The sequence below is a fragment of the Anopheles darlingi genome, chromosome 2 (genome assembly GCF_943734745.1).
Source record: "Anopheles darlingi chromosome 2, idAnoDarlMG_H_01, whole genome shotgun sequence".
Classification (NCBI taxonomy): Eukaryota; Metazoa; Arthropoda; class Insecta; order Diptera; family Culicidae; genus Anopheles; species Anopheles darlingi.
Genome location: NC_064874.1, coordinates 29,097,995 through 29,122,296, shown reverse-complemented (window position 1 = coordinate 29,122,296; position 24,302 = coordinate 29,097,995). Strand labels below are relative to the sequence as shown.

The following is a 24,302-nucleotide window of genomic DNA, read 5'->3' as shown; positions in this document are numbered from 1 at the left end:
CTAAGGCACCATTTTCAATTTCTCAACAAAATTAAATAGAAAACAGAAGCTGGATGGTTTACCTGAACTTGCTCATGATTCGCACACCCTGGAACAACATGAAAACTAATGCCAAGGCTGTATTTATTTTGTTGAAATATCTTTCCCCAAATTAGTTACTTTAATTGTCGAAAAAATTGTTTCAAGGTTGTATGTTTCGACGCTGTTTTGCTAAAAGTGATGCTTTTAGGAACGATATACGTACCTCCGGGTGGAGTTTTGAATCCTTTCTATTTGTTTCACATTAGCATTGAATGCGATGCTATCTTTACACATCTTATCGATAAAAATGGCGAGCAGGTGGTGAGGAAGAATGCATTGTGGTTTGTGTATAACTCGTATAACCACACCACTGCCCTGCAGCATACTATATAATCGTTTAGAATATTACGAAAGGGCTGTAACTTTGAATAAGAAACAGAAAGCCCTTCCCTAATCGCTACACACTGTTGTACAATCATCATCATCATCATTGCAAGATGCAGAGAGACCATAGTTCGGATGCGTGCGATCCACGGTTTTCTTTTTCCACGGTTCAATAGTTTTACATCGCTATGAATGCGTGTATATATATCTATATTTATATATATAACTTTAATATAAAATCACATTTATGTTTGTGCACTGGTTTAACAAACTACTGCCGCAGAAATTTGTCTTACAAAATACTGTCATTTCCATTTCGTTGCTTTTAAACCGGTGCTCATCGGGTAGGGTAGGGAGAGAGGGATGAGTGAAAGGGAAAAACGTGAAACGCGAACGAGAAGATGCATCAGGAGGAAAAAATGAGGTGAAAGGACTAGGGAACGGGAGGGGTAGTTGATGAAGATGGTTACTAATAGTACAATCTACGGTCTACAATAGAATGAATTCTATCCGTGTCCAACGCGTTCGTCGTGCTGACGCTTGTCTCGTTTGTCGGGAAAGTTGCAGCTCTTGAGTCATGAATGCTTTTCTTCTTTTTTGTACGAGTTTGTGTTTTCAATTAAAAGCTACACTAAAACTACTGTCCACCGCTAGTAGTGTCCGGTGTTCCGGTTGGGATGCATCACGTACGCTCTAGGGGAAAGGGGAGTTTTTCATCTGCTGTCCTCTCCCCGGGGGTTGTCGCAGTGGCCCGGTGGCGTCTCTGCTCAGCAATCGTCATCCGTTATCTCGTAGCTACCCCGGAAATCACTGAGGGGTGTCGCCTGCGTCGTGGAGGGTGTTAGTAGCGACGAACCCTGCAGCGATATCGCGAGCGGCAAGGCCGACGGTGTGCAGAGACTGATGGCACCCCGGCTGTCCGTCACCGAGCGATATCTTGGCGGGCGTCCGGACCTGCACGCGAAAAAAAAACGGGAAAAGGGAAGAGGGTGAGTAACCAACCAAACGGAACGGAACGGAACGGAACGGAACACGTACCGTTCGCATCTGCAGCGCAGCAATCGGATGAAGGCGGCCCGGAACGTCCTGTTGAAGATCGTGTAGATGATGGGATTTATCGTCGACGACACGTAACCCAACCACAGACAGATGCTGACGATGCGCTCAGGTACTTTGGCGTCGGGCCACGCCGCGAAGATGATGTTCAGAATGAAGAACGGGGCCCAGCAGAAGACGAACGTGAAGAACACCAGCCCCAGGACCTTGGTTGTTGTGGTTCGAGCGTGCGAGCGTACGGAGAAGGCAAAAGGAAAGTACCGAGCAGTTAGTGTCACTGTTACATCGAGCATCAGCGTGTTCCTTCATCGACAACACAATTCACAAGTGGCCCTTGGACCCATACATATGCAGTTCCCTTTCGTTGCGCCTCATAACGCATCAGTTCTAGTGCTGACAATTACTTTGGTCACTTTGGTGATACTTAGTTTAATAGTATTTCCTTTGCTATACTTCCCCGTAAACCAACCATGGGAAAGGAAGACACAAACTATAATCCGAAAGCGAAGCCAGAGCCAGCAGAGGAGAAAGTTTGATTGAAAAATAATGGCATGATATTGGCTGTTCTCCTCTCTAGGTCTAGTGAAATACTAACAGCGTGTGAATGCAGAAACTGAAACCAATTCTGACTGGTTCTGTCGCCGACAGGCATATGATGGTTCAGCAATGTTATCAAGAACGCGCCATCACTGCATCTCACGCTGGCTGAAAACAGTCTAAGGCAGCTCTACTCTAGGCACATGGCCGGAAGTGCTATTCTTCAGAAAATGATGAACAGTTTAAGCGCCCGAGGCTTTGATTTGGAGAGGCATAAGAAATGCACTTTTTCTTAAAAGAGCTGCTAAATTTTCATTTCGTTTCCATATGGCAACCAAAGCTAAATGTTCGTAGAAAATAACATAAATTTGAGGAATCAGTTTCGATATGTTCGACAAGCAACGTATGGCTTTGCGGTATTATAGTTCAAACATCGTTCACCCTTTCATTCGATGTTGTAACATGATATCGATATCCATATTAATAATTCCCATTTCGGTGATGGAGGGGCATTCGCTGGCGCTGTTACCGACAAATTAGAAGCCAAGTCAAGTTTAACGCATCTATTGGTTTCTATTGCGTATAACCTTTTTTTCTCTGTTACGAAACACAGAGAAAAATGCTTTTGCATGCTGATATTGCAAATGATAGATTCGCAGAAAAATACGATTGATGGTTCTTGCACTATTTTCATACCTAACACTGTACAGCACAGTGCCCTGGGGTAATCGCGATTCGGTGGAATGGATGCAAAGTTCAAAGTGCAACGATGATGGCTGCTTCTGGTTACTCATAAACTGATAACGAAAACATGAACCATTACCACGACACACGACATATTTAATGTCGCATGGTAACAACCATCAACCGCTATACAGAGACTGCAGCATCCAGAACAGAGCCCGCCGGCTGGTTCTGCATTCCCATTTCGCATGCGACATCCAACGGCATGCAGCAATCACAATCAGCAATGATCCATTATCGTAATGGCGTGCGATGCGATTGTTCGCGAACCCATCTGCCATTACATTCCCTTCCAGGAACGGGGCGCTCCTGTAGGAGCACTCTCGGTGCTCCCTTAAAAGCACGCCAAGCGTGATGCAGATTCAATTTTCCCGAGCACAAAGCACACTCCCCCGATCAGCTGAACAAACCCTCCCCACAGACAAGCGAGTAACCGGAAAACCACTTTTCAATGTTCCGTTAGCTTCGTTACCATGGAGACGGCTGTTCCTTGGTTGCTGCTGGTTCAACTTGGTTCCAAGGCCCACTTGACAGTTTGGCACGCCAAAAGTTATTGTACCCAGCAACGAACGAAGCAGCAATCGCAAGGCGGACCGTCGGTGATGGTTCCATCGTGTCCTCTCCGTTGGCAGGACAGGCATATGCCGGCATGCATCTGTCGATGCCGTCACCAGAGGCTCACAGGAGGGGCTGCAAATGCTTCTGGGTTTCCGTTCCAGCGTCTGTATCGCGGCGTCTTGGCGGCGTGGTCGATGGCGAAGATTGTAACGAATCCCATCCATCCATCCCAGGGTGTATCCCTGGGCACCGCACCACCGCACTAATGGGATGGAGATGCTCTTCGAATCGTGGGCCGTGGAGCCGTGGCTTCCGGACGGATTTTCCAACAGCCGGGACCACCGGTCCCCGGGTATCCGGTCCGGTAAGCGGAAGTGGAAGCGGAGAAACCGGATGAATCTCGCTCTCGAGGGCGGGAGCATTCCATCAGAGGCAAAAGCTTCAAAAACTTCCATCCACCAGCCGGTGTCCATTGTCCAACACAAAGACCAGGTGGCTGCAATATGGATCCGGAATACGGACAACACCTTCACTGTGCACCCATTTCCCGCAAAGGGAGCATTCGTTACTTCGGTTGCCCGGCGCCATTTCATTGATGCTTTCGCCTTTACTTCGAGGTTCGCCGCAGAAAAAAAGTAAACCCACCCGGTCACCTGGGACCGGGTTGCCTGGGTTGCCTCCTTCCGAACATTCCATTACCACTGACCACCGAGGGGGATTTCCCATTGGTCTACGAGCGCACCGGGAGCGGCAGCAGCAGAAGCAGAAAATGGTGCGCCGCATAAATAGCGTCCATTAATTATGAAGAGTTGATGGTCAGGTGCTGGCTACCGCGGTGCTGGCGCGGAGACTGAGTTGACCCAAAAGGAGGTAGCCGGCTAGCCGTTATCTCAGTTGGTCCTCTTCCATCGGTCCAGCCAGCCGGACTCCGAGCGCAGATGAATGACAAATGGAATGGGACCATTTAGAAAGTCTGGCACCGGGTTTTTTATTCCCAGTCCATTCTCGCTACTGCTGCTGCTGCCGGGAAAGATGGAACCACCGACGACGGAACGTGCTGCTTTGTGGCCGGATTGTGTGGAAGGTGGCGTGTGAAAATGGCACAGCTCGCCACCAGCGCCTGCTGCTGCTGCTGCTGCTGCTGCGTGGTTTTGCTTTATTTTCTAGAATGAATCATAATGGAAGGCGCACCGCCCGGACCGTGGCGCCTCTTTATCCGGCAGATAAGAAATAAGAGTTCGCTCCGCCGTGCTGCCACTGAGTTGTGGTTGGCCCACTAGCACTAGCTGCCCTTCTGGTCCTGGTTCTGGGATAAGAGGGATTTCATCTCGATCCGCTTCACACTTTCATTCCAACCCAACCCGCTGCTGTTCTGTTCTCGAGGGAACGCTTTAACGGAACAGATCCGAGTGACCATCGCCATCGCACGGAAACTGAGGAAAAGGTGACCTCCCGAGTGACCTCCCGAAATCACCTTCGAGAGGCGCCTGGGATGGAAATTGGTCCCCAAAAATTTGTGATTTCTTCTACTCCGAACAGCACTCGTGTATAGTATGTGGAATTACTCCACAGATCGAACCGGAGCCGGACTGTGTTCCAGGTATGCAAAACACCGCTTACCTTGGTGGCCTTCTGTTCGGTCGCGACCGCGTTCGCCGATAGGTTGGTGCGCTTTTTGCTGCCGAGAAACTTGAGATTGAAATTTATCGCCGGCGTCGGTACGCTGTTGAGGTGTATCCGGAAGGAGCAGAACTTTTGGCGTCTCGTTTCCCGCTCGATGCTGTCCGGTGTCTGGGTGCCCTGGTCGCACACCATTGTCCGGTCCGTTGTTGTCCGGGAGCGGCTTGCCAGGTGCTTACTAGCCCCGGTACCGGCGACCGTCCCGACCAGTGCGAGTGGATGAGGATGCCGGGCCGTGACACCACCACCACCACCACCGTTCGTCGTGTGGCCGAGGTGCGGATGCGAAATGCTACCCTTGATTGAGCTCATCCTAGCGTCCACCGAATTCAGCACCGGAAAATGAAAGAAGAAGAAGAAGGGAAAAAGGACAGGTTAACGGTTGGCAAGCAGCGAGTTGGGAAGACGGTAAATGCGGAAACGTAATTAGCGGACACCGGGACCCGGTGCTGGTGCGTTTGTCATAAATTAGGACCCGACCGCTTGGTGAGGTGAGACGCACGGAATTTTACTTTTCTTTTTAACTTTTTACACTTTTCACTTTCCGTTTTCACTCCATTTCACTTTGCATCCGTTCGTCCGCTGTTTGAATGTATGGTTTCAATGGCTGGACGGTGGGATGGCTTTCGCCCTGGAAAACCCTGGCCGCCGAGGTCACCGGAATCGGTTTCCCTTTCGGAAAGCTTTGCCCGAAGGAATAACGTTGGGTACGGAAAGGTTAAGGTGGATTTGGTGACGATGACGATAGAGCACCCGGAAGAGAAGGAAAGCAAAACACACGCTTCCGGTCCGGACAGGATGCTGCTGCTGCTGCTCCTGGATACCTGCTGTCCTTTGCCACTGTCACACGGTGGTTCTACGCACGCTGAAAATTTCGCATTCGATATGGAAATGTTCAAAAGGTTTCGGTCCAAGCTTTTTTTTTGTGTTTGGACCTTTCCATGCGCTGTGAAAATTGCGAACTTTTAACGTGTGCAGAGACGCTGTTACAAAATGTTTAGTCAAGCAAAACTTTTTGTCTACATTTGTGTGTTTCAGTGCATTATAGTGGTATGTTATTGCGCTGTTTGTGTAACAGCATCGAGGGAGTTATTTTGCGGAGTATATGTATGTTTTGAGGTGATTGAAGTTATACTTTTTGTGATTAATTGTAGAAGCACGAGCTAGACTTAGTTACTTTCATTGCGCTATGACGAAGTGTCTCCACAAAGGCACACTCATCAATATGCTTTTTATGTATATTGCAACGAATATTTTGTGCGTCTGTAGAAACAAAGTGACCATGATTCTCATGTTCCCAGGTGCAATCCTTCAAGTCATGGATTCAAGTCACAATCGGATTACTTGTCCGGGGAGTAGGTAAAATAGTTGAATGTTTCAATCCAATATCCAAGTGATCACCGAAAATTTTGCTTGCGATATCGAAACTGTCATATTGCACCGAAAAGTCCACATAAAAAATAGGTGAAACACAAATTTAACCGATTTTATTTTGTATGGCAAGGAAAGTTTTCTGCTAATGTAGAAACACTCTTGTAAGAAATGTAGTAGTGAGAGTGAGACTTCTTTGCACCCCAGCTACAAAACCTTTCGGCCACCGAGAACCGAGACGAACCGAACGCCCGGAACCGGAAGGACACGTCCTTAACGACGGTGTCCGGAACCGGGAATCAGGATACTTAATACACCATTCCGTACGCTCGTACGTGCTCGTACAACCTACCTGCTAATGCGGCCGGTTCCGGTCCCGGCCGTTGTGGAACCATGCCACCGCCACGGCATGACACTCGGTGTGGACGCATCCAGGGACGAGAGTGACGGTGGCGGTGAACGATCGGGGCGCACGTACGCCACCTGTTGCTTGTGCTGCAGCTGCTGCTGCTGTTGCTGCTGGTGATGATGATGAAGATGGTGCTGATGGTTGTTGTTACCAATGCCGATGCCAATGCCAATGCTGCTGCTACTGCTGGTGTTGTTGTTGTGGTTGCTGATGGTGCCCGTTCCCGTCCCTTTCTTCAACTCCAACCCCCGGTTCGAGGTGGTGGAACCATCGCTCTGCGAGTTGTTCGAGTGCTTCGAGGACGCCAACCGTCCTCCCAGTCTGGACAGACAGAAAGAAAGAGAGAGAAAGGAAAGAGAGATCGTGAAAACGATCGCCGAACGATCGATTCCTTTCCTGCTTACCTTCTAAATAGTTCGCCCTCCGGGTGCTGCTCGAGGAAGCGGGCCTTCTTCCGGAGCAGCTGCACGGTCAGGGCGTACGTCACGACCATCATCACCATAGGGATGTAGAACGCGACCAGCGATCCGAACACGAAGAAGGCCCGATTGTTGATGACACACTCGTTCGGACCGGGCATGATGTTGTTCTGATTGATCAACCCTGCGACGTAAAAGTCGGAAAAGTCAGTCTTCAGTTGTCGGCCTCCAGTACGGGTGTGTGTGTTTGGTCATGGAGTTACCTAGTACGGTGATGGAACTAGACACGAGCATCGCCAACAGCCACACCAGCACGATCTTGATGCCGGTCAGCCGCTTGGTCGAGTGATGCCGGCTACCGAGCGGGTTCCGTATGCCCAGGTAACGGCCCAGGCTGATGAAGCACATGTGCAGGATGCTGGCCGAGCAGGCCAACACATCACACGTCACGTAGATGTTGCACCAGGTCACACCGAACGGCCAATAGCCTGCGAAAAAGGGACAAGGGAATGAAAGCGTCTCTTTGCTGTAGAGGATTATGGTACGGTCGGTGGAGTGGTCATTTCACTCGCATGTCCGGGACACTCTCCGGTGGCTCGAGGTGCCCTGAATCGATTACGGTTATGTTCGAAAGTGACAAATACCTATTCAATTAGCTAATTTGTGTTCTGAAAACGGTTTTAAATGCGGCATCATCATCGCCGCCCGTGACGACGACGTATGTTTGCCAACTTGTTGCTTCGAACGCAGTAGGCGAGACGTGGTCGGCTGGAATGCAATTTACTTTACGCAATGCTGCTTAGTGGTGATAGTTTGCAGGACAGCGCACTAGAGCAGCTGTTGGTCTCGAGTGTCTCTGATTGCCCGTGAAGAGAGTGACATTTCCAGAGATCCAACAAAGCTGAGCTCCGACAAAACCCACCTTTTATTTTGGAGAGGGAGGGGGCCCTTTACCTGTGAAAAAGTGGTTGGCAATGGCCCGGGTCCGGGTCCGGGGATTGCAAATCCGTTGGAAGTATCCATCAAATTAATATCCCAGAGTGCCGGGAAGTGGAGTGTGCGGTCGGTTTAGAAAGTGAAGTAGAAGAAGAAGAAGAAGAAGAGACGTGTCGCGTTGGACTCGAGCAAACTCCCTTACATTCTGCCCATAATCCCTTCAACATTCTTTTCGCTCCTTCAACGTCGTGCGGTTACTGCAATGTCGCCATCGCCGAGCAGAAGTGAATAAATAAACGGAAAACATCTTTCGCATTTTTCTCTCTCTTTCTAGCCGTCTCTCTCTCTCTCTCTCTCTCTCTCTCTCTCTCTATTCATTTTATTTTTCCCTTGGCACACAAACAAACAAGAGCCGGCGGGCACGTCGGGTCGGGAGTCGGGAGTCGGTTGTTGATTTGTCATAAGTTTTTGCTTCGCAGATTTTCACGCGCGTCACGACAACGACGACACTTTCCCCGTGATGCACACACACACACGCGCGCACGAGCGCACGGAGTGTAAAGAGAAACGGGAAATGGGATAGGAAACTGGACTTGATAAGGAAGGAATTCAATATTTGTCTCGTCACGGTACGGCACCAAGCAACCAACGCCACCAAGTAGAGCCCATTGCCCGGGCGTGCCATGGCAGGGATTGCGTAACTGCGCCGCTGGAAGTAAAAAAGTGGGCCGGAGATCGTAATAACGTTGCTTGTTGTTTGTCAACTGCTCTGGCTTCGTCGTGTACCGTAGCCACGATTCCCGGCAGCTGGCAGCTGGATGGATCGTATGTTGTGAGAAACTGTCGCCAACCGCATGTCTCCAACACTCCAGTTCCGGTCCATAATTAAGGAGCACGGGAACAACTATTACCCCAGGTCCACAGTGCAGATTCTAAAACCTTAATCCCCGCAGTCCCGGGTTTGGCCAGACTCGTATGTAAATGGCCATCGATTGGATTTCAATTTTGTGGTGTACTGTGTGTAACTATTTTGATCCATACAAACGACTGCGATATGCAAGAATCGATTTTTCTGCTCGAAATGTATCAATCTAGTGTGCGCACAACATTCAAATGTTGATTATTGTTACTTTTCTTGCTTTTCTTCGAACCGATAGGAAAGTTCATATTATACTTCTTCAAAACAATCTAGTCTGGGTTTCAATCCTTTTGTTCAAACAACATACATGTTGATAATAAAAGAATAAAACTGAACGATTTTTCTTCCTCCACGCAGGTAGCTCAACAGTAAAAATGGTTAAAAAGGTTAAAAAATAACAATCGAAATAAAAAGGTTAAAAAAGGTCCAAATGAGCACATATGCAGCGCCAAATCCCATACAAATGCATGTCACAGCATACGGGGCTGCCCAGATCCGGAACTGTGGATAAGGGTTAACTTTAACGTACGTTCAACACTCATCGCTCCGAGTACGGGGGAAAAATGCAATACGATTGAAAGTCCAACGGCACTTTCACGATGCTTTAGAGCGAAAAAATTTGGACCGAATCGCGAACAAACGAATTCCGTGCGTGGGCCTTCCAAGGGATTAATTATCCCGTTACATTGATTACAAAGACACGCTTCAATCATTTTAACCATTACGACGAAATCCTGTTCTGGTGTGCTCCGGTTGAGCCAAACTGAGGGAACAAATCGAACTGGATAAACTGGTGTTTAACATTAACCTACAGTGCGTTAATTGCGACAACGCGTACGTGAAACGCTGGTGCTTTTATTTTCCATGAAAATTCTCCGTTTTTCTGTCCTCTTTTATTGAGAAGAACAGTTGAAGAGACATCTTTGGTGAAATAAATTCAATCCAAACTGTTGAGGTCTGCGCGTACCCCACACGCTGCTTGGCTGCTTGAGCACCGCAAGTCATCCCGATATGCGATGGCGTTTCGTTCCCGGTTCGAACCGCTGGGAAAAGGTGGCAAAACGCTTCGCTTTCACTGCAACCGCGCATGGTGAACGGTTTATCCGGATTCTGTTGGTTTTAATCAATTTCTTGTTGATTGTTTATGAGGTGCTGGTGCTGGCTGGCGCACTGAGCGAAACGCAAATTGCGTTTCGGTGACACACCATCCCACGAAGAGCTAATCTTATTCGAGCTTACCGTCGGTTCCTTCTTTGGGCCAATGGCGGTACTTCGGCCAAGCCAGGGCCGAGCCCGGCAACCAGTACCTGACATCTTGGCACAGCGTAATAAATAGAACGTACGGCAAACCTTGTCAACACCTACGTCGTCGACCGTCCGTTGGAGGGTTTGATTAATGGATCTAATAATCTGTTCGCTCGGCATAACTTTCCGGTAGTCCTGGCGCTGCACGCCACGTGCAGAGCATTGCTCCCTCTCGCTCCTTGGTGCTTGGTGCTCGGTCGCTCAGCGTAAAGCAAATAGCAAAAGGGAACGGTAAAAGAAAAGCCAAGACCGTACAGTTCGTACACACACGAAGTGTGGAAGAAGAACGATGGTCTCCCCCCTCTCAGCACACACAGTTCCCTTTGGCACACATGATTTATGCTGGCAAAAGGCGTCCATCCTCTGGTTCGCACACGCCAGCCGTAGCGGCTGGCAAAGCAAAGTGAAACGTTTGTCAAATTGTTTTTTCCTTTCTCACCACATCCCTCGCAGCGCAGCGAGGAGGAGGCGGATGGTACCCACGGGACCGTGGCCCGTGGCCGGGGTGGAATGTTTTGAATAGTAAATTGCACTCCACGAGGAAAGGATTCACGAATTCATCGTTCGGAATCGGAACCGCTGAGGTTCGACGGTTCTGGCTCAGCGGCTGCCATTGGTGGTGGTGGTGGTGAGATTTGTTACGCGACTGGCACGTACACACACTGGCACGGCACACGGTGTGGTCGTCGTTGCTCATCGTTTTTTTTTTCTCATCAATTCACTCGCAAACGGCGACGGCGTTGACACAGTAGGCGCTTGCCATTTCTTCGGCAACCAGAAACTGCAACCAGCTGCTGCTGCTGCTGCGTTATCAGGTTCCCGATGCGACCGTGAACCGGACCGGATTGGGTTGGTGAAGTGCAACCGCAACCACCGATTACGTGGCCGTATTCTCGTGCACCGCGCGCCCGTCTCTGTGTGTGTGTGTGTGTGTGTGTGTGTTGTGAGAATCTAATACAATCGGGATATAAATAATGGGCAACCGGTCCTGAGAGCGCAGATGGCAGATGTGGCCATAAATCTTGGCCATCCTGGATCCACGGCGCATCCACGGCGTGCCCCCCCCCTCCACGTGACGGATGGGTAACAGAGACCCATGCCTGGCCCGGCCTGCCTTGGCCTGGCCTGGCCTAGCCGGTTTCCCGTTCCTTCGCATTCCTTTCCATACCTCAGACACTGACGCAGACTGACAATTCTATTCCGGATTTTTGCCGCTTTCGGATCGGGTTCGTCGCTTGTTTGCCGTGCCCGGATGGTGCCCGGAACGGAAGCTTGCGCGGTGGTAATGTCATTAATTTTTATCGCACATTTCCAACCGGGATTTGTATTCGGGGAAACGGAACCAGAACCGGCTTCTATCTTTTACCTCCTCTCCGAGCGGAATTCTCCATTTGCAACGAGCATCGAACCGTGCATTCGCTGACGATGATTGTGCGCTCGAGCGAACCCACGGCAGAGCGGCGATGCTGGGTCTCTCCTCTCGGTGCCATGATTTAGTTTGAAACGTAAAGCTCGAATAACAAACGAGATACTATTTCATTTCAAACACACAATCCTGCCTGCGGCGGGCTGTCCGGGGAGTAGAGTGGCGAGATTCGACGTAACAATCGCAAAACCAAGAGAGGGGGGGAGGGAAGAGCTAACCGGATTGATTGATATGCTGCACCCGGCAATGGACCCAGCAATGGTGCCGGAAAATCGGTTCACAAAACACCGAAACTCTGGCGCGCGCGGCCATCGAACTGAGCCCGAAGCCGAAGAAATGATTTACCGGTCAGGCGGATTTGGGCTGGCGTACCCGGATACCCGGGAAGCCCACATCAAAGTGGAGCCACTAATGATGATATGTTGTCCTCCACCTCGGTCCGGCACACGGAAACCGGACGCCGGTATTTCTGTCTGAGTGCAGATTTGTGTGTGTTGGTGTGCTGTGGGAAATATTATCGCAACCTTGCCGCAAAAACCGGTCACGACCCATTTCCGGATGCGATGGATCCGTGGATTTGAATAAATGGCCGCCGGTCGTCCTGGCCGCTGAAACGGTTAACCATTTCGATTTCGAGCGAGATTGGCGCAACCGACGGGCAGATTGGAAGGGTGGCATTCAGACAAACGTTTCGGCTCATCGCGCATACCGAGCATAAATTATCGGTTTTGTGTGTTGCTCCAGCGTTATCGCCCGCGTTAATAGCGTATCGTGCAATATTGCCTTGAAATGGACAAATCTCAAGGATGCAAGGTTGTTGATGTTGCAATGTTGGAAAAGCTTCAATTGATCAACACCATAATCAGAGAACTGTGGCAATGTTTGTAATCTGTATACTGTAAGCGTGATAAAAAAGGTCCAAAACCATTTTTTCTCTACTTTTCTTTTTACGAATCATACTTTTGCTCATATTCATCTTTTACTATTTGACGTTCTTTTACTTTTTGTTTATCAGTTTTTGCTTTCTGTTTGATATAATTTGCAATGTTTTCAAAAATAAAAAAATCGACGTTAGTCGTAATGGTTGAAGGCCTTAAAATCGGATTTCAACAGCTAGTACCGTTAGTATTTGAAGTCACTCTCAACTGATTCGCTTCTGAAAGCCTCATTCCATCAATTTACAACAAATCATTTTCTCAGAAACGTCGCAAGGAATGGTTTTCTTGATTTAAGCTACTGTGACTTGCTAAAATAACGAATCAATGGAAGGATTTCTCACTCCAATCCATCAATTCTAAAAGTGTTCTAAAAGCTGCTCGCGGACACTGAACTCAAAAGGTTTTCAGTTTTTTCAAAGACACAATGTTGCTTTACCTCCTATTGTTCGAATGTTGCTACCAAATACCACTAAGAAAAACGATCAAAACCAATTGCTACAAATGATTAAATAGAGATATTAAAAAGGTTTAAAAGGTGAACTTCTAAACTTCTTTTAGAGGGATTTGGGCTGATTTTTTCAACCCAAAACCACATAGACCACATTCCGGCCACAATATTGGAACGAATAAATTCAACAACGCAACATTCCTCATAATTCCGAATAAATAATAAACTGAAAAGAGATGTGGCATTCCAACGGCATCTACTGCTGCTGGTGGTGCTGCTGCGGCGGCAAAACTTACCCAGAAATCCCGGTATCGCCCCGAGCGGCATCACGAACAGGCTGACCAGTAGATCGGCGATGGCGAGCGACAGCAGGAAGTAGTTGGTGACGTTCTGTAGCTTCCGATCGAGGGCGACCGCCAGGCAGACGAGAATGTTGCCGAGCCCGCCGGCAAAGATGAACAGGATAACGAACAGGAAGCTCCACTCGTACCGTCCGTCGGCGGTGTCACCGGGATTGACCAGCTGCAGCTCATCCAGCAAGCGCGTCTGATTCCAGCCACCAACACCACCACCACCACCACCACCGACCGACGACAGCGAAGCGAGCGAACGATCGATCGAACCCGGCCACTGGTCAGCCAGCACGGTCTGCAGCACTTCGACACTCATCCAGCACTGTATCGGTTCGAGCAGGGACACATTCCGAACGCTCTCGAATGCCTCATTCTCGAAGAACGCGGCCGGCGAGTGTGTCCCATTGCCGCCACAGATCAACCGCGCGGCACGAACGGGAACATCCAGCATTCCGGCATCGAGCGACGATGCGTTCCAGCAGTCCATCCGTCCATCCGTCGGTGTTGGATCTCCGAGCAGGCGGAGGGCAAGCCGTGGCAGCTGCACGATCAACTCGGACACTGGCTGCAGCACTTGGTGGGCGACGAGCGTTACGTTGTACGCAGGAATGGACAGCTCACAGGTTGGGTTCACGTTCGGGAACGGATCCCAACCATCACCGCCGGCCGCGACCGACCGACCGACGACCGAATCATCCGGGACACACTCGTACAGGGCATCGTTCCAGTGGAGTTCCTCGTGCCGAACCGAACCACCGGCGATCAGTGAGTGGAGGCCACACTTGAAGCTTTGATAACACTGCGTTACCAACCGGTACAGGCCAGCGGTTTGCTCCGGAACGTCACCGACGATGCTGCCAGGTCCGAGAACCGTTTCGTTGTTCGGCGATCGAACTGTCAGGTCGTCGGATGGCTGATGGTTGATCGGTGGTGGTGACGGGGGTGCTGCTGCTGCTGCTGCTCCTACCGTTGGCAACGGGGCGTGACTGGCGAGACGACACAGTACGTCCGGACCCCAGAGTAGTGTGCTCGCGTTACTGTCGTAGCTGGCACACGATAGCAGGTAGCGGAAGGTTTGCCAGTGATCACACCATCGCCAATCGGGACTCCAGCTACTGCCCATCTCTAATCCCACTCCCCGCTAGACCCGCTCACTGCTGCTGCTGCTGCCGAGAACGCGGGCTCACTAGAATCGTCGTAAGCTGCACTTGACTTCGGCTCTTCGGCCGACCACTACCATTATCCATGCTGGATGCGCCCCTGGCCCCTACCCCCACTCGCTAATACCCAGGCTAGACCAAGAAGTCCGGTATCTGTAACGGTTGCTGCAGAAGAAGGGAAAATGATAAATATTTAAATTGAATTTATTTTGCATTTGAGAACGAGCCCGGGGAGGGCGCTAATGTATGCCGCGCATTATGCAACAGTTTCCAGCGTCAGCAAATTCAGCACTCTACCGGATAGTTATCGAGAACGGAACGGCGAAAAGGCGACATCCGAGAGTTGCATCAATCGTCCGCCCCAAAATGCGCAATCCCACACAAATGGCAATCTGCGAAGGGCGCAGTGATTGAACCATTGCATAGTGAGTGTTGTATGTTGAAGTTAACGGGAGCGTTTGGTGGGCATGATTTGATTTCGAACCCGGAATGTACGAGACCACCGTTGCCTCTGGTGGTCCCCTGGAGGGAAATAGTCCCTTTTGCAAAGCGTTGATCATCCCGTAAGTGTGCTTTGCTTGTTGCTGGTGCATCACGTTCGCATTCATTTGCATGTCATTTGGAAAGATTTCAGGGAAAGTGATCGCTGGTAACACTCTGTTTGCTATCCATCGGCATGATTGAATGCCGGCCACGCTTTCGCACGAAACGGGTGCCAAGTACGGTGATTTGCGTGGATTATATCCAAGGTTCAAGGTTTGAAGTTTGAACTTCATATGGAGTTTGAACCCCAAACATATGCATCCGAACAGAGTACCTTTTTCGATGCTTTTAGTAAAATTATAACATTGGCCGATCAAATCATTGCTTCGACTTGGCATTCAGCATATTCCGAAAAGAGGTTTTATCCTTTTTTTTAAGGATAACAACAGTAGTGATTAAATGTTAGCATATTGCAAAATAAGGATTCCATTTCGGTTATTCCGATGGGACTATTTTCTGCCCAACGATTTATTGCAATCTTTGCCTTGCTAGTTGCAGATAGCCTTTGCCAACTCATAGGTTCATAGGTTTTTCCGTAATTCAGCTCGTAATCGTGCATCATCATGATCCTCGTTACAGAAAATGCTGTTTCTTACGGAAACCACTAAGAAGACATTATTGATCCTCTCACTTTGAGGCGCCTAAAGACTGTTGTTAACCCAACAGGGCCAGAATTACTGCCACATTTTCATCCATGCTTTAGGAAGGATGATTCTGTACGCCCTGTTCTATGCTTTTGCCTGACTAAGAGCATAATTTTATCAACTTCACAAACATACTTTATTCTGGGTGTATTTAGTAACGTAATAGTAGTAGCACAATACAGCTAGTTATAGCATCTCTTGAAATTCTATCTATATAAATTCCTGGAGCAAACATTTGACGATTACTTGAAGTAATAGCATATTGCTAATTGCTATCACTTCCTAACTAGTTGGTAAGTTTTGTCAAGTTCAGTCTAAACTGCAACATTGCAACCAAACTGATTTGAAACGTCCAAATCACCAGCATTATGAAACGATGAAACGAATTCTTCGCGCTACGATCCGACCAACCCGCCCTTAACCGCTTTCCCTCATTTTTTTTGAAGCCACTGTGGCCATCAAAAGCCATCAAAAGCCAATGCCATTACACATCTAATCCACAACCATTTCGTGCCTGCAGCCAAACATGTTATTTCCATCTTTGCAAAATTCAATTAAAACAACAATGCGAACGCCATAATTCCACTCTCGCAAGCTGACCTCACAATTACTCGCGGTTTAGGGCGCCATTACCGGGTGAGTTTGATAGCTTTTTACCGACCCAATGGCCCAATGGGACCAGCTGACATCGTGCCGCTGCCGCTTCCGTATCGTGCATTTTGCATACCGAGTACCAACACCATCTGGCCACGACCAGTAGACGACCCGTAAGCCAGCCAGACCGCTCGCAAAGCGGTGTCAGTGGCAAAACCGCGAAACTGCAATATGCAACGCTACGCGGTCTGTCATGGTTTTGAGATATCGCAGCCACCGCAAAACCATACATGGGTGTAAGTGTGTGTGTGGGTGTTTTGGGGGGTGGGGTATCCATGCGGGTCCGGTTTGTTACAAATCGATCGATGATGGGCTGCTGTTGCACCCGTTTACTCGTCGACTCGCCGGCCGAACGGTAATACGAGCCGCACCAACCGTACCGTGCGGTGCCGAGGTGTGGAGGCAGACAGGAGGGTCGGCCAATGGAAATCTCGGATTTGTAACCGCGAACCACCACATTACGCAGGTCAGGCACGAGCACAGCTGGCTCGATGTGAGATAGTTTCCTCACCTCACCCTGACTTTCCTCAGGTCATCAGGGTCTCTCTCTCTCTCTCTCTCTCTCTCTCCCTCTCTCTCTCTCTGGTCCCTCTCTTGTGACCTAGTGTCAATGGGTACAAAGTGGTAACATAACCGCAGATTACCGGTGATGGACACTGTGACGGCCCTTCTCAAAGTTGGGTTCGCAGCGACGCCGAGGTTGCGTTGTGCAACGAGTCAGCTCTAGTTTCGTGCGCACTACCCAGTACTCAGTTGGTACTGGCCGATGCTGGATGCTAACGGACTTTTCGCGAACGAGACTCATGGTGGATGCAGGTCACGGAGAAGTGGCCATCGCTCGTTGAATACAGTAGGTCAGCCATAATCAGCTCATAATTATTCCGAAACCACAGCCACAGCCTCTTCCGGTATTTAGTAGACACCTTCTCGCGATCGCGCGGTGTTGATGCTATGCTGATTAGGTATCAGCTCCTACGTCCGGACCAGATTATCCGTACTCCGTAGAAGACGCTCCTGGACGCTCCGTACTCCTTAGTGTATTGTACTGTATGTATTGTATTCTACTTGTAGTTGCAATAGTCGCCAGCTGCTGTTCCCCGTTTCTCATCCTCACGCGATAATTGTAGCTTGACGCTTCGCTACAAAGCGTGGCCGGATTGGTTTCAGTTACAAACGACCCATGCACATAAAGTTTCTGCAATACTACTCCACTACACCAATACTATGCATGATTAATCTGCGTATCATAAGGCGATAGAAAAACAAAACGATAGTGTTTGTTGTTTGCGTTGACAGTAACAGCTACGCTATGCGGCAGGCGGCCCATTGTAAACATGTTTAGAGAAGGGCAATAGGGTTGCTGCACACACCTCGCACACCGGAAAGTTCACTTCAACTGCATGCTGAATGAGGTATTAAAATGGCAGAAAAACAATTTGCACTCCGCAGTAGCTGTAATTGAAAATAAATTACCGAAATCAAATGTAACGCCCCAATCCCAACACTTTCTTCATCTGGTTCCGCTTGGGGAATTGAATTTAATCATCCGAATAATTGATGACCAATTGAATGTGGCAACACGGATCGTGTTCAAATATTTCCATTTGAAATGGAACAACATACCAGATTGAAATGGAACAACATACCACAACATGCCAGCCAACATGCTAGGCTGACTATCAGCATCGTGCATCAGCATCGGTTGTGGGATTTATTTTTTAAAATACAATGTGTTATAATATATTGTCGAAAAATGTACCACAGTCCCAGTGAAATGTCTAGAGATAAAGCTCTGCGATAAGAAAACGCAAAAAAAACGGAATTATTTTCTAAATGTGTTACGCTCTCCAACACTTTAGATGATAAATAATGATAAAGCAGCTGCATTCAAGCTTCAAAACAGACAAACTATTAGTTCTTTTTCGTTTCACCAATTTCTGCGTCTAAAATCTCATCGTGTGGATGTAGAAAATTGAAAATTACCACCAGTATATTGGCTTAGATTTCTATAATCTGGGGATTACTGACACCCCCTAGAAGGTTTATTGGTCCTGGAAGGGTTTCAGTACAAACCGAAAGCCTTCGAAACAATGCCAAGGCCTACTTTAATAACGGACACCGAATGAAATTTGCTTTCTCGATTCGCACACGGGCGGACATAATCGGAACCCTCAGATCACGCTTTCGTAGGATTTTCAGTTGCTCCAATATCGATATTCCTTCAAAATATAAAGGAGATGTGTATCTATGCGTCACTAATCATTGGTTCACCTGTCACTGCAAATGTCTGTTAGTAATCTCTTCAACGATCTACAGCCAATTTGCGAAGAAAATACACAACAATGTTCTAGTCACAACTGAAAACGATTGCATACGATTATCGATCGATCTATCGGCATTTTCATGACATTCCTCTTTCGATTCGACATCACAATCCACAAACTGGGCTGCATCCTCCACTGTGGTGGTCGATTTGTGCTTGAGTCGTCGGTGGCTTGAGTCCAGCCGACGAGCATGACTGGCATTCCGTACGCTGGATCAATTGAATTGCATTCTTGAAATCCAAGCAAAGAATTCTAACAAATGATTCAAATGGGTAGCCATACGGAGTGCGCTGGGCTTCTGGAGGACCTTGGAAGGAGCATGGTGCTGGAGGATGGAGATGTAAGAAGGATAAATAAGCCAATTCCAATAGACTGCCCCTTACACCGGAAGGGCAATGGCGGTGGTACACTCGAGAAGCCCATCGAGCATCGTTCGGATCCCTTGGTTCTGCCGTCACCGAATGCAACATTACAGTAAGTCAACATCAACGAGAGTACAATCTATCGTTACGCTCCATCGGAAAAGGGTCTACCGATCGAAGGGGGCTTTGTGCTGGAATCGATTTTTGATTGTTTACAATGGTCGCCAGGCACATCGAAAGCATCTCAAAATCGGATTTCGGATTGATGAGGTGCTCCTTAGGAGATGGGTTTCGAAGGCTGCCCGTAAGCCCGTGTCCACAATTCACACAAACCAGGACCAACCAGCCCTTGTACGGATAGCTACCGAGAGTAGTGTACCCTTGTCTTTTACGATTAAAATTTCATCGAAGCAACCATCCATCGCACCAGCAACGAGCGTCATGTTACCTATGACGCCTAATCCTAGTCACACTAACACACACACACACACACACAAAAAAAAACACAGAAAATCTTCTGTTCGTGATTGCTTCCTTGTTACTTAGAGCCGGGATACGGGAATCAGAGTTGATCAGAGTTCCTTTTGTGCTACTCGGAAAATCCAATCCACATCCGACATCCGATCGCCGCATCGCGTCTGTTCCCTGTCATGGGGTTTTTCATTTAAAAAGGCTGCCAAAACGTATTACCATGGATGACGGTCAGCTGACCGATGGGTCAGTCTGAAAGGGCAAAAAGCGAAAGACAAAAAAAAATATGGCGGAAACAACAGTTCATCAAGAATGTGGTTCCCTTCGGTCTTCGGTCCACCTTCTGCCTTTACACATTTTATATCGGACTTTCGGTGTTAGGAACCGTCCATCGAACGCACCGGGACCAAGGACCCCAAAAACCATAGAACCGTAATCAGGGTGGCGAACGGGAGCCGCCAGCGGGGAGTGATCGATTCGCAAAGATTGCTGGCCGCGTACCGGTCGCGTAGAACAAAGAACAAAAGCCGTTGGCCGACAGGATGGACCGACCCTTCGGATCGGAGCTGAGAATATGCTGAATGCTCCCCCGCCATCGGATCGTCGGCAAAGCGCCGGAACGGAACGGAACGGAAAGCCCGTGCCAAGGAATCATTGTCGGCTATTATCGGGCGCAATAATCAGAGTTAATTGCGTAGAAAATAGGATTTCATCGTATTTGGCGTCAGAACGGGGATTGGGCGGGGCAGTACAACCCAAAACAATCCCCCCTCGAAGGAGCACCGGATAAGAATTCGTCGATTGGAGGGATTGGAGAGAATGACTTTTAGACACACGCACACACGCACACCTCGTCACAGACCAGACGAGGCCGCGCGGAAATCGAACGAAGGTCTAACTCGAAGCTGCGTATCCTTATCCTCAGTTCCCGGAGCACGGTTACGGTTATGCCAATTCCAAATCCGTTCCGTTCATCGCGTACATTGGAGGCAAGTGTTTGGTGGAAGCAGCAGCAGCAGCAGCAGCAGTACAAGTATTGCATATTCCCAATCGAGCAGCAGTATTAAGGGTAATATTTCGCTCGCAGAATGTGGGAAAGTATTCGAAAAGGGAGACTTTCGTCCATTCTCGAATCGAAGTGGAAGCAATTGATGGTGGCCCTTCGTTCTTCGATCAGCAGTACCAGCTGCTGTTTGTGGTCATTATCATCCGCATGGTTACTGTCACTCGCAAGCGAAGGCGATTGGCCATTTGGGCCCGTTCGCACTTCGCACAATGAGGCATTAATCAGTTGGTCAACACACGATTGGCGTGATCGGAGGCTACTCGGTACTTGAGATAGGGACGTGCTCAGGCGTAAGGCGCGGGGCAAACAAACTGTTTCTACAGCTGCAACTGCTGCTCAACGGCTGCACCTTATGTGCAATGTGCATAGGGTACGATAAGCGTCATCGGTCGGTACGTTCGATGCCGCCGATGCGGACTGAAGCACTGGAGCTCTCCACTTACACACGTCGTGCTGGCTGTTATGTTGCTGACCTGGGACTGGAACTGGGCTACACTTTTGTAAGGCGTCTCCCCGCGGACCTCTCGAATACCAAGACACCAAAAGACCGTTTGGACCAGAATTAATTACGGACACATTTGCCACACGCGCCCAATACCTTACGCACAGCTGCACCGGTTCCAGTTGAGCACTAAATACGGCAAACGGGTGTATGGTGTTGAACAGTCGTGTCGAAGTTAGACTCTACTGGTCAGACTAGCTCGAATGGTCGAGCGAATGGTCACTGGAATGCTGCTTTCGACGAAGCCCAAGGAAGGAGGATTAATCACTCCGCACGGAGCACATCCCGAGTTGGACTGCGCCAGCTAGTAGTGCACTGTATACCATTTGCTTTCATAGAATATGCACTACGTTTTCACACATACACACACACGTACACATACACACACATACAGTATCACCCAAACACGACAGACGCGTGGTCGAGGAGAGAAACGGAATTTTGATTGAAAAGGGTGACGGTTCCGCTGCTCGGTGCTCGGATGCTTGGATATCCTATCAACCTTCTGTTGTCCAGTGACCTCGAGGGTGTGTGAAGTGTGGTGCAAGAGAGCGAAGGTGCACGGATCCACTGAAACCACTACTACACCACCCAGCCTAATGCACCCAAGCTGGAAGCCACACGAACGACACGAACTGACATCACTTCACATCGTCGAGTGGTGAACCTAGAACCGAGAAGATCGCCACTTCCCGAAGCTGACCTGCCACCGTCACAAACGTCGAAATGCACTCACTTATCACCGAGCAAGTAGCACTACCACCTCCAGTAGCAGCAGCAGCAGCAGCATACAATTGATGATAAATCACCTCACCGTGCCACAAGATGCTGATCACTCAGCGCACTGCCGGTGCACGTTCCGGTGCACTATGCCTCGCTTACTCACACATACACACATACACACACACACACAAACGAATTCTACCACCAGCTGACAACACCGTTGATGTATCCTTTATGTAATCCGTTTTGAACACTTATAAGAAAATCGTTAGTGCTCCTCTCTGTAGCAGCAGCAGCAACACTGGTAGCAGCAGATCAGCAAATGTATTCCGTTGACGTCTTTCCGTCGCCTTGCTATGCGATGTACTGCATGCTAATGCACACCCGTGACATCTGCTTGCACTTGTCGATGACTCGCACACTAGTGCAAGCTCAGCAGCAACAGCAGCAACAGCACTTCAGTTTCTTTCTTGGATGTTAAGAAGCTGCTGATGAGACAGTTTGGCCGCAGTACGGTGCACGATGCGTTCGCAACCTTGCAACCGGACGCCCGCTGCCAATGGCACGTGCCACCGGTGCCAATAATGGATCACCGCGCGGATGCTCGAACAATACGCGCGAAACCACACGACACCACACGCACGTACGCACGTACGCACGCACGTAGATCTGTCTTGAGCGCGGAAGAAACGTCCGAACCGATCCACGTTCGAAAGGCCACTCGCGTGTTCGCGCCGTGGTACCAATCACCGGCGGACGATGCGCGCCGTAACTCCTAACACTCAAACTCACTCGGTCACTCACCGGGCACTGTCGGATACTGGGCACCGCGATCGGCCTACACCGGTTACTAGCGCCCGGTACACTTGGTAGCTAGTACCACGTGCCGCGAGATAGTGCGAAGTAATCAACGGATCGGAACGATCCCTGAATTAACCAAGGCAAAAAAGGATCTTTTTGAAAATTATTTTGTGAAAAAAGCATTGCATTTTAGTTGCTTACCTGCATGTCATATTAAACTAAAACTTTGCAGAAATATTCTATAATATTTGGTAGAAAGAATTGTTATTTGTAAAATTTGTATTCTTGTAGATTCCATGGCATCAAAATTAAAAAGGTGTCCAAGTTGTATGCTGGAGCATATGGAATCGATATTCTTTTGTTAGTCTTCGGGATGTTTTATGATTCTTTATTTTTCAAATTTTGGTAGTATTGTGAAGTTTAAAAGGCGACAATTACGTTCTTGCCAAAAAATTCGAGTTTTATATATACTTTTTTTAATATATTTGAGAACGGGCAAGCCGTATGTTTAGAGTTTGATACAATAATTAGGATAAAAATATCTATAATTTTTATTAAACTTCAACGTATCCAAAAACAAACATGTTTGTCCGTTCTGCTCTGATTGATCCAATAATTTAGCGCGATATTCTTGACAGTTTTATAAATAAAAACAAATATGAAAGAAGCTAATGCAAAAAAACACAATACCTTAACCCCTCCCCTAAACAAGTGTTTCGACGGAGCACGCGTATGCTCCGGAAGAATCGCCGGTTTTACCGGTCACCAAACCTCACCTTCAGCGTGCACCGATATTGAACATGGAACTCGGCACCAGAACACCATTCATACCGGCGTTCACCGGCAATGGAAGAGTATTTTTAGCCGTTTTGTTCGATTAGAGGCGAGCATCTTTCGAAATTACCAATCGACGGTGGCCTTAGCATCACACACACTGAGGGAACGCGATCGTTAGCGAACTAGCGAGCCCACCTTAACATCGAAACCCTCATGCGTGGAGAAGCAAACGACAATAACGCAAAAAAACGGCAAAACAGCGTGCCAATAAGCTACCACCGTGCAGCATCACCGTGGCGCAATCAACTCGCCGTCGTCGGACAGTCCGTTGGAACACTTTGGAGCCACCACAGCTCTTGAAGCATACTCGAACACCAGCAGCAGCAGCAGCAGCCGCAGAGAGACCAAGAACCGAGTAACCTCGATGATGATGATGATGCTGATGTTCGTGGTGGTTGTGATGAGGCGCAGGTGGCCGGAACCCACGACAACAACAAAAAAACGGGGTGGAAAAAACAACAAGGAAAAAAAACGTGGAGAAGCCAAGGTGTCCGGTGGTCGCTCGCTCGCTCGATCGGTCGGCCGGTCGGTCGGTCGGTGCTTCCTCTTCACCCATTAATGCCTTCTAATGACTTCGCAGCATATCGCAGTGTGTAACACGCCACACGCCACGCCACACCACGCCGTCCGGAGTTGTTGGATGTCAACGGCACCCAATCCGTCCACAAATCGACTAATCGACTAATCGGGTTGTCAGGAAGGTGTCCGAGG

General features: G+C 48.8%; 1 protein-coding gene across 4 annotated transcripts; it reads right to left on the bottom strand.

The window, feature by feature from the left end:
• Positions 1–577: 577 nt before the first annotated feature.
• On the bottom strand, positions 578–22,613 carry LOC125959848 (5-hydroxytryptamine receptor 2A). 4 transcript variants are annotated; one of them, XM_049692821.1, is made up of 8 exons: positions 21,172–22,613; positions 13,448–14,829; positions 7,443–7,667; positions 7,165–7,363; positions 6,704–7,081; positions 4,921–5,293; positions 1,444–1,667; positions 578–1,359 (listed from the first exon to the last, which is right to left on the bottom strand). In XM_049692821.1, the coding sequence occupies exons 2-8, from the start codon at positions 14,625–14,627 to the stop codon at positions 1,173–1,175; spliced, it is 2,766 nt and encodes a 921-aa protein (XP_049548778.1). In that variant the 5' UTR covers positions 14,628–14,829; positions 21,172–22,613; the 3' UTR covers positions 578–1,172. The 4 variants fall into 4 exon arrangements, with proteins under 4 accessions (XP_049548778.1, XP_049548777.1, XP_049548779.1 ...); XM_049692820.1 differs by having other exon boundaries at positions 21,327–22,613; XM_049692822.1 differs by having other exon boundaries at positions 21,336–22,613.
• Between the last annotated feature and the right edge of the window lie 1,689 nt (positions 22,614–24,302).